Genomic DNA, 11336 nt, shown 5'->3' with positions numbered 1-11336 from the left:
TTCTTGATTGATACTGTGCACATTTGCTGATTTTTCTTTGAAAATAATCTAGAACGGCCAAGTGATAGTCAAAGAAAAAAATTGGGGGCATGTATGTGTATGTAATTGCTAGATTCTGTGGCTAAATAATCTCCAGTTTTTGAGTCTACCTATCAATGAATTGAGGCAGGAGGTCAAGTAGCAGAACTCTCCCCTCTGGGGTGAGACTGATGAGGTTAGCTATGGTTGACTTGGGAAAGAAGCTCTTTAGTAGGGAAATTCCTACTGATTTTGTTCTGAAGTCTAAATAAAAGGAGGTGTAAATGAAGAACTATTTCACACTGCTCAATAAAGGAAGTGATACCTCTCAGCTCATCTCAGTTGGGGATGATTCTTTCTTGAATCACCACAAGAATGTGAAAACTATCTTCACTCTAGTTCTCACACCTCATTATTATAGGAATATTTCCTATTTTCAAACTAAATGTCACCAAATCAAATGTCATTAAAATTATTTTAAATCTCTATGCTTCAGTGGGTAACCAATTAGTGGTTACCTTTCCCCTATCCCTCCCCACCAAAATCCTCATTCTTTAGTGTCTTTCTCAAATGCCCATGTCTTCCTAAACTATTCCTTGATCCCCCAAGTGAAATTAGCCAAGCGTTCCTTTGTACACCCATTTATATCACCGTAGTTTATTGTTTATATGCCTATTGTCCCAGAGTTTTTAAATTCATTCCATTGGAACATTCTCATTGGTCAAATTGTCCCAAGTCTAAAAATCTTAGTAGCAGCCATAGATATGGTGATTCATAATGTCTTTTGGAGAACAAGTATCATTTATGAATTACACTATTCCAGGACTTCTTAACCTTATGATATTCATAGAAAATGATCCAAATTTTATAACACTCCAGAGTAAAAGGATGAGGCCATGACTGGCTGAGAGAGGAGCACTCTGGCCACCCCCAAGTGTAGAGGAACCAATAGCTCAGCACACCTGTAGCCCACTTGCTGCACATCTGTGCATTGTAACATACTGGTTGGTCAGTTTTTGTTTCATTATACTTTAAACTCTTTGTATAAATTTCTCAGAAAACAATGTATAAGCATTATAAATGTAAACCTTGCAAAATTCCCATAAAATCTATCTAAAAATTTTTGAGCTTGCAGTTATTGAAGAACTGTGCAGAGCTGGCTGGCCACTAAACCCATCTCCCCTGTATGTTCTGAGACAGAACACTGGCTTTTCAAGGTTCCATCACCATCATAGTTTTTCATTCCTGGAGTGTTTGCTAGACTGAACTCTGCACCATGGCCATCAAGTAACAAATGTGAAAGGGCCTGGTCAGTCTGGGCTAAGGCATACAGGAAGTTCTGAGAACATGGCATCCTGCTTCATATCATGCCATTCTACTGTCCAAACACTGCTGTAGCTGCCCCTACAATCAGAATAAAATCCAAATTCCTCACCATGGCAACCATGGTTATATGCTGTACACTGCCTATTTTTCTAGCTTAATTCAAATGCTCTACAAATATACACTGCCTGTCATATTCCAAACATTTGAGATACATATATGAACAAAAGTAAGGCCATCATGCCTGTGGTATTTATATACTAGTACAAGGAAAAAAAATATTATATATATACATATATAAATTTTATATAAATAAATATTTATATATTTATATATATAAAGAAGTATATTAGAGATGCTGATAACAGCTATACATAAAAGAAAGTGTAAGGGAAAGTAAAGGAGATAGATTGAGGGTATCCCATTCAGGAATGGGGAAATAGATTACAGCAGGGGTCAGAAATATTTTTCTGTAAAGGATCTGAGAGTAAATATTTTAGTCTTTGCAAGCCATATGTTCTATGTTGCAACTGTCCAACTCTGCCACTGTAGTGCAAAAACAACCATAGACAATTTGTAAATGAATAGCATGACTGTGTACCAATAAAGCTTTACTTTCAAAACCAGCCATTGGGACAGGTTTGGTCCTCAGGCTGTAATTTGCAGACTTATGGATAAAAGTATTATATTGTCATGGGGAAAGTGTCATTGGGAATGTGAAATTTGAGCAAGGACTTGAAGGATATCTCTAGCATTCTCCCTTCATTTACATACTCTTGCCCTCTGGTCTTCTGTTTGTCCATTAGTCAACACCAAGATTATTCTCATCACTGGGGTTTCTTTCAAATTAGCTGGTCCCTCTACCTGGAACTCTATAGCAAGGATTATGAATTTTTCTCTTCTTCCTATTCTCAAGCTAAATGTCACCAAATCAAATTCATTGTTTTCAGACTGGCCTTCCCTGACAGGTCAAAATAGAACTCAAACCCAAGTTACTCTCTATACCATCGTCCTGTATAGTTTTAATCATTGGCCACCATGAGTTTGTTGACAAGCAGTGTTTCCATCTCTCCCTATGAGTATTTAAGTACCTTGAGGGAAGTGAACTTGTCTCTTCTGACATCTTCAGCAAATGCTGGAGAACCTAGAATAGGGTAGGGCACAATAGTAGATATTCAAAAAAATTGATTAACAAATGAGTACAGCAAATGCCCTTTCTAAAGAGTGCAGGCAATATTCATTTCCAATTAAATAATCATGATGAAAGATTGAGGCATTTGTTGTCAGAGCTTCTAAGTTTTCACAAAGAGTTGGAAATTCACATTATTATGTGAAATCTCTCAATTTTAAACAACTGCAACTAATTTAAACTATAAAAACCTATGCATGTCAAACTAAATATTTTTATAAGCTACTTACCTGGAACTTCTGCTATATGCATTTAAGGAATAAAATAATTGATGTGTTTGAGTTCCTTTCTTACACTGTGCAGTAGGGAAGGTAAATTACTTAGGTGACTTTCTTGAGGTAATGGCTCATTAGCAGCAGCCTTAGGCCACTTACATCTTCTAATTTCCCACCCAACTTCGCAGACTAAAACAATTGGGCATGTTAGAGTAGTTTTTACTGTAAGAGCAATACCTTTTCATAAGGAAAAGCATTCCCAGTCTTGATGCATAAAATTTTGGACTCTATCTAATCAGCCTAAGCAGTATTCTTTTTAACTTACATCTCTTTAATTGGTTTTTCCTAAGAGGGGTTGTTGTAGTTTGCTAGCTGCTGGAATGCAATATACCAGAAACAGAATGGCTTTTAAAGGGGGGGATTTAATTAGCTGCTACTTTACAGTTCTAAGGCCCAGAAAATGTCCTAGTTAAAGCCAGTCTATAGAAATGTCCAATCTAAGGCATCCAGGGAAAGATACCTTGATTCAAGGCCAATGAAGTTCAGGGTTTCTTTCTCAAGTGGAAGGGCACATAGTGAACACAGTCAGAGTTCCTCTCTCATCTGGAAGGGCACATGGCAAACATGGCATCATCTGCTAGCTGCTTCTCCCGGCTTCCTGTTTCATGAAGCTCCCCAGGAGGCATGTTCCTTTTTCATTTCCAAAGGTCGCTGCTTGGTGGACTCTGCTTCTCGTGGCTATGTCATTCTCTGCTCTCTCAGAAATCTTTCATTCTCCAAAATGTTTTCTCTTTTATAGGACTTCAGAAACTAATCAAGACCCACACAAATGGGTGGAGACATGTTGTCATCTAATCCAGCTTAACAACCACTCTTGATTAAATCTCATCTCCAGGGAGATGATCTAATTACAGTTTTAAACACACAGTATTGAATAGGGATTATTTTGCCTTTATGAAATGGGATTTTGATTAAAACATGGCTTTTCTAGGGTCCATACATACTTTCAAACCAGCATGTTTTGTTGTTCCCTAATTTTGTATGTATGTGGTATAAGTGAACAATTTTCAAGTGCAAGTCTGAGAGGACAACATTTCGTGAATTTGACAGTGTAGCTCCTAGCAATGTACCTAGCCCATGGTAGAAGCTTAATAAATATATACTACTTGAATGAATGAGTAAAATCTGTGTTAATTATAATATTTGAAAAGAATGGGTGTGACTGGAATATAAATCTTTTGAGTAACTAAGTAACATCTTAGAAACTATTTTATTCAAACCATGATTGCTGAAAATTTATTATTTTAGAACAAATTCAATATAAGGATAATTATTACATCTATGGGTAATGAATAAAACATATGATCTAAAGGCCCCAATTCTGAACATGGCATATAACAATAATTTTAGGTAATATTTTTTGCATTCCTGATAGGTACCAGATATTAAGTATTTTATATTTATTATTGTCTGTCTACTTTAAGGGGAAAATAACTGTATTATTTTCACTTTGACTCAAGTAACTGAGGTACATAGAATTTATACACCTTGTCTAGAATCACAGTTAGTAAAGGGTACAGCCAGGACTTGATCTCCAAAGCCAGCTCTGTTAAAGTACTCTGAAGTCTTTTGAAGCTTCAGCTAAATATGAACTAATAAAAGAACAACTCTGGTAGTTGTTTCTTCTGCTATCCTATTGAAACAAGCTGTCTTCTTTTTTGTTTAACTTTTTCTAAACATGGTGCCACTGGACAAAATCAGTTAATCGCAGGGCTTACTTAGCTGTGACATGGTTAATGGAAGTCATAGCGTGATTGAAAATATCCTATAGCCCATTCACTGTATACATTTCTAACATTCCCATTTTCTCAGGTCATTTCCATATCAGCAATTGCACTATGACTGATTTGTTTTGATATTATCTAAGCTTTAATATTCCTCAAAAGCTACTGCACTAGCTCTCTTTCACAGGGCACCCAGTAATGTGGAGAACCTGAGGTAGTAGTCCCTTTCTCTGTCAGTGATACCATCTGTCAAACCATAAAACAGTAACACAGGAAAACTGCCATTAAAACTGTTTTTGTCAAAGCAGGACACTTTGGAGTAAGTCAGTCCAGAAGAACCAATATCTAGTCTCTTGAGCGCTTTATTTGTTATAAATACAAGTCAATACCACAAGATGGCACCTTCTTACTTCCAACACCTACGGTTACAAACAATTATCTCCATAAAACAGTCTCAGCTTTTAATGTGTTGTTTTTGATATTATTGAAACCTTATAAAAGCAAGACTTTCTACAAACAGGATCAGTGTTTGATGCATATTAAATGAGGTCAGATAATTAAAGTCAAAAAGAATTTATAAATATTCAGATAAGAAAATTGAAATTACAAAAGCAGAGTTTGTCATCATTAAACTGAATTGCAATTGTGTGTAGTTAGGGCTATATCTACATGGCTAAGTTTTAGTTAAAATACAGTTTTAGTAATCAAATAATCTACCTCATTCTCCAACATAACCACCTAATTCATTTGTACACCTCTAACATTCAGAACACAATTCATTCAGAAACCAGCTATCTCTCATCGAGTGCAACCATTACGCACACACTATTGTTTTCAACAGATGCAACCATTAAGTGCCATCATCCCCTGGCTACAAAACAAAATATAATATTTAAAGGTAAAAACTCAGAGAATTTCTTCAATGGTAACCCAGTCTCTCTGTGTTCATGAAAATAGGCAATCCGATTTGAAAGTCTCTGAACCAATGTAAACTTTAGAAAACTCAGTATTGAAGTATGGGAAGAATAAAGACTTGCACTAATATAGTGCATAAAAATGCAATGCCAGACTCATCATTTACAGTAAATGCCTTGATTGGACTTTCCTCTGGATTGTCATCATGCTGCTGAAGATAAAGTTTACTCAGGTCTGTAGGAATTCCATCATGTTTTCTTCCTCCCATTTCCAAACAGGAAGAGAAGGGTTTTCAGGTCCGTTGGGAAAACAGACAAACAAACAAAAACCAAAAAACAAAAAAAACAGAACACTCACACCCACAAACAACTTGAAAACAAAATGGCAGACCTAATGATCTTTTACTTCATGTTCAAATGAAGTTGAGGCAAAATGATTTTTGCAGTATTTGTATTCTGCCCAATATATCACATCATGAGATTCCTCAAAAAACTGAGAAGTCTGAGAGCTACAAAAGAGAGAGTGGTTAAGGCAGTTGATGTCTACATTTGGATTTCTTTTTCGGGTTACATATCTAAGTCTCCATCGTAGGCTAAGGTCAGAGGCTTCTGTTGGGGAGGTGTGCTTTGATGCGGTTTTGGCTTCTTGCTGCAGAGGGAAAAGAATTCCACAGATAAAGAGAGTTCATAGAGCACTGTTACATCTGACAGACAATTTTGAGGTATAGAAATTCACCATGTTAAATGACAAAAGATTCATTTTTCTGACTTGGGGGTTTCTTTTATAAATACCAGTCTACTTTAACCCTCTTTTAAGGAGAAGCCATAATTTTTTCAATAACTTAAAATGGTTTAGTGGAAACAACCAACTTAGTGAAAGGGCTCTTTTCCTTTCCTGTTCCTTATCTACTGTAATGGGGACATCGCCTCTTGGTAATCGCTCAGCTACCTTCCTCTGTATCACTGATGTTTACATCACATGCAGCTGAAGCAGCCAGGCTCCTGTGCCTGATGCTAGTCTTTTTACTTTTTTTTTTTTTTTTTTTTAAAGTAAACACAATTCTGCCAGGGCCTGAAAGCTGATGTTAGCTACAAAGTCACCAGGATCTGTCGGAACAATTCCACCAGTTCTGCTCTGTGTAAAGCCATTCCCAGTGGTGTCTGTACTACCTCAGGTCTACAACTATGCCAGGTCAGGGAGGGCTGCTTTTCCCTCTCGAAGGAAGAGAAGCTGCAGCTGAGTGACATTCCCAAACCAAACAGTGGTGCCTCCGATGGCCAAGCAAAACATTCTGCACTAGCTTCCTTATTTCTTTGTATGGGTGGATCTCAATTTACATTTATTAATATTCATAGTTCAAATTCTTCCACGCACATGCCCACCACCATACCTGCTCCTTTCCCTCCTAAGTCCCTGCTTTGCCTGCCATTCCTTCTGAGCCCAGCTCTCTTTTGGGTTGTTCTCACCAACAGGGAGACACCTCTCTCCTGCCTGCAACTTTCTCTAAAATTTATTTTAGTGTTGCATTTATTATCCATCCAGTGACACTGACTACATCCATAATGTTATGTAACCATCACCGCTATCTAGTTTGAGAACATTTTCATCACTGAGAAGGAAACCCTGTACCCATTAAGCAGTCACCCCCCTCCTCTCCTTTTCACACTCCCTGGTAAACACCAATCTGCTTTCTGTCTCTATAGATTTACCTATTCTGGACATTTCATATTAAATGGAATCATACAGTATGCTGTCTTTTGTGTCTTAGCATAATGGTTAAAATGGTGAATTTTATGTTATGTGAGTTTTACTACAATAAAAAATCCTGGATAAAATTAAAATGGTTGTAGAGAGAATCACCTAGTTTAAAATGCTCAAGTTCTAATTCAAAGAGAAACATTAATTTGTGCTTTGGTGTTTGAAGCAAATTATGGAAGCTAAAGGATAAATAAAATGTGGACTTAAAACAAAAAGTACGGGCCCTAACAGTAATCACTTCCCCTGGCCCCTGGCATGCCATCGGTGCTTCCTGAGGTACCTGATTGCTAGTCATGGACGGCAGGCAGACAACTTCCAGCCAGAGAAACTGAGGAGATGCTGAAACATGCTTCAAAATCCCCTGTGGAGAGAGCCTCACCCTCTAGTTTCTTAGGTCTTCTCCAGCTTTCACAGGGGTATTGAATAATTATCTGAATAATAGTCAATGTAACTTTATCTTACCATTCAAGTATATTCTAGTGGCTATAAACTATATTCCTGGGCCCTGGCGTGAGCATAAAAAATGAACCCAGCTGAAATGGGGACCTGAACATTCTAATTCACAGCATTTTAAGGTACCAAAGAAAGTGCACAGACAAGAGAAAATGACAGCTTGTACGTCCACTGTGGTGGGGTGAGGAGGTCCTAATGTGTAATGTCATAAAGAGCCTGGGGAAGTTCATCTGAAATGCCCATAAAGGTCTTCCCTATACTTCCTCCTATGCCCCCCCCCCCCCCCACTTTGTTCTTGCAGGGAATATGGGTTGGGAGAGGGGAGAGAGGAAGGAATGGAGGCAGTTCCAGAGATTTTAGCAATCCACTCTTAACTAGCATTTGCTAAGGGCTAGTAGGAGTGTTAGAGATGGCAGCATCTCTATAAAGAGTCCATAATGATGCCTTGGAGGCATGTCAACTTGGCCAGCTGCTGTAGGCAAGGCCTGAAAAATTCTGCTCAAAATATGCACAGGCATTTTTACATCAGCTTCCACATACATAATGAATGCAATGTGTCCTCCTCTGGGAAAAAAAAGGGGGTTCCTACTAGGGAGGCCTTGGATTTCTGTGAGCTGTGGGGTGCCTTGGGGATCACTGGGATAAAGACCTGGTTCATTATCCATCTCTCCACACAGTGTAGTCTCTCAGTTGACAGATACCAAAATTACAACTATGAATATGTGATATTTGTGAACTTTTGTGAAGTTTAAGAGATGAGCCCCCTCTCAAATGTTAGCAACTGTTGAAGTCAGGTGAACATTTGCTGGGTAGCTGTGGCTTTACAGAGCTTCCTGGCTAGTGAAAAAGAACCAAAGCCGAGGACTGAGCAGCACGACTGCCTCGGGAAAGCCAGCAACTAGGGGGCTTTCCTTTCTTCCTTACTGTTATCTACTTGTTCTCTTCACCTCTCATTGCGACTGGCTATCAGAAATGTGTGACACCTCTGTCACACTAAATACCTGGCACCAGGGCCATCAGTCGTCCTGTACCAGTGGTGGCCATCCCTAACCCAGCATGCTGGGCTTTCCTGGTCAACACAGATGTAGCCTCTTAACTTCCCAGAGGAGAACTTTTGAGAGCCACCATCTCTGCTAGAATTGGCATGAGGGCTAAAACTATTATGCCACCCTGGTGGCAAGAGGTAACTTACTGACATTTTAAAGTGACCTCTTCCAGGGTTATTCGTAATTTAGTATTAAGCCAGAAAAGTGAGCTTATTGTGGACTGACAGACAAATGCTGATATTTTTCAACACTCCTGAATTAAAACTGCAAGGACCCATGCCTGGGCCAGTGGAGATTAAATAGTTAATGAAGGCCACAAAAAGGCTTTTGTTTTGGCAGCTACTGGTGAGGGGTCTTGAGCCACTCTCAAGACCTAGGCAGGACTGGGGCCCCTTACTAAGTTGTGCTGGGCAAGGGCGGAAGGATGTACTTATTTGGAGTCATTTCCAGGTACTGTGTCTGGGTCAACTACAAGCTCACGAAACTGCCTCATGGATATTTATTGTCAGGATAGCTGCGGCATCAGTATTATTTCTAAAACTCTGAACACTAATGACAGATGTGCAAAAATCGCCTTTAAGAAGACAATTTTTCTATATTTTCTGAAAAGCACTTTCTGATGTTATTATAAATTGCTTTCATCTCAAGTATATACCTAAGATCTGACATATCACAGCAGTTCTCTTGTTGTAAGCCTGTTATTTTGAGGGAAAATATAAAACCTCTAAAACCATCACGCTCAAACTTTTTCCTGTAAGCTATTTAATAGAATTAGATGCTGTGAAAATATCTATTTGGGTTTCTTTAGGCAGCTCATATGTAATAGCAAACATATGTGTGTCCCCAGATGTCCCCTTATGCTATCTGTGTGGCAAGGAACCTCTTAAAAAGGTGAAAGCTATAGGCACTATGTTGTATCTAAAGAGATTTTAGGATTACTCAAGGGAAAGAAGCTATGGGGACAGAAGGACCAGTAAAAAGAGCACATACTCTGGCATCAGGCAAAGTTAGAGTTGATTCTGCCAAGCAGCTGACCTTAGATACATTATTTAACTTTTCTGAAGATCAAATACTGCCTCTTTAAAATGGGGGTGAAAGTAGCAACACCTCATTGGATTACTGTGAGGCTTAAATAAAACAATCCATGAAAAGTACTTTATGTTTGTCGCATAAATATTGAACCTTTCTCTTGACCTTTGTCTCTAAAAGTCATGGGCAGTAAATTTGTTTTTACTAATGTACTCATTTATTCATCCATTTATTCATTTGTTCAATAAATATTCATCAAACTTGTGCTCTAAAAAATGATCAATAAAACATAGTCATTACCTCCCCCAACAAAGTCCTTGGGGTTTGGAAGAGGAGGAAGACATTTATACAAATAATGACAATACCAGAATGTAGTAAATGTCACAGAGGAGGCATAGATAAGTTATTCTAGGCTACTTAACAAGGGAAATGTATTATCTGAGTTGGGTCAGGAAGAACTGGTAGCATCTCAATAGCTATAATGGAGAATCCATTCTAAATGAATGGGAGGTAGGAAGCACTTCTTTGCTAAATTAGTGTCCCACTATAGGTTTCTTTTTAAACTTTTTATTTTGAAATAATTTCCAACTTATAGGTCAGTTACAAAAAATTATATGATTCCAAGCTGAGAACTCGAAAATACTTCCCACCATGATACCCTTATCCACCAATTTTTAATGTTTTGCCATAGACATTTGCCATTCCTTCCTTCCCTTCCCTTCCCATCCCCTCCCTCTCTCCTCCCCTCTCCCTCATCCCTTCCCTTCCCATCCTTCCTTCCTTTTCTATTTTCTAAACATTTGAGAGTAGGTTGTATACATCAAGCTCCTTGGGCACTCAACACTTTCATGTGCTACTAGGAGTTTTTTTCTCCCACAAAATTGCCACCCAGAAAGAGGGAGTAAGCCCTATATTCAACTCCTATAAAATCTTTCATATTATGAAGGACTACTTTTACAATATAGAAAGTTATTTTGTTTTTTATTTTTCTTGAAGCTCATAAGTATCCATACTCAGGAACAATAAAGTAATCAACTTTCCTACTATATGTAAACAGATACTTGGATCTCGGGTAAAAATTTCTGAAAACAGCAGCACAGACAGATTCAAATAGGTGCCATATCTCTAACAACTTGTACTGAAAGGAATCTGATCATTCTGACAGTCTGTATTGGATTACGGAAAGGGAGACTAAAGCAATGATCAAGTAGCTGATTTCAAAGACAGATGTGGGCTTTGAATAAAAACACTACAGAACATGTAATTATAAAAAACAGTAATTTATAAGGAAATATTAATATTCAATACAGTATCATTAATGAGACTGTGCAATTAAACACATGGATTAATTTTTAGAGTATATACTTTATTATTTTATCTAAATCCTTAAAAGTGTATCTATAAGTCAAAATAATTTTTTTTTCCCTCAGGAAGAAAATGATGACTCCAAGATTTCCAGGGCATAGGAAATCAATAGAAGTTGAAGTTGGAAGAGTTATCTGGGCTCACATTTGGAAGACTTTAGTTGCTTGGCTAGGCAACAGAACTTGAGTTTCCTTTTCTGCTACTGGGAAGCCACTGCTGCTATCTGAACCAAAAGGGGAAT

General features: G+C 37.9%; 1 protein-coding gene across 1 annotated transcript in view; it reads right to left on the bottom strand.

Moving 5' to 3' along the window:
• Window positions 1-5826: 5826 nt before the first annotated feature.
• THSD7B (thrombospondin type 1 domain containing 7B) overlaps window positions 5827-11336 on the bottom strand; it is a 535886-nt gene continuing 530376 nt past the window's right edge. Inside the window, exon 26 of the mRNA XM_077151771.1 lies at window positions 5827-6092. Within this exon, the coding sequence (XP_077007886.1) occupies window positions 6011-6092 (82 nt within the window). The 3' untranslated portion in view covers window positions 5827-6010. The remainder of the gene's footprint in view (window positions 6093-11336) is intronic.

The sequence above is a fragment of the Tamandua tetradactyla genome, chromosome 3 (genome assembly GCF_023851605.1).
Source record: "Tamandua tetradactyla isolate mTamTet1 chromosome 3, mTamTet1.pri, whole genome shotgun sequence".
Classification (NCBI taxonomy): Eukaryota; Metazoa; Chordata; class Mammalia; order Pilosa; family Myrmecophagidae; genus Tamandua; species Tamandua tetradactyla.
This window is presented reverse-complemented; position numbering and strand designations above follow the sequence as displayed.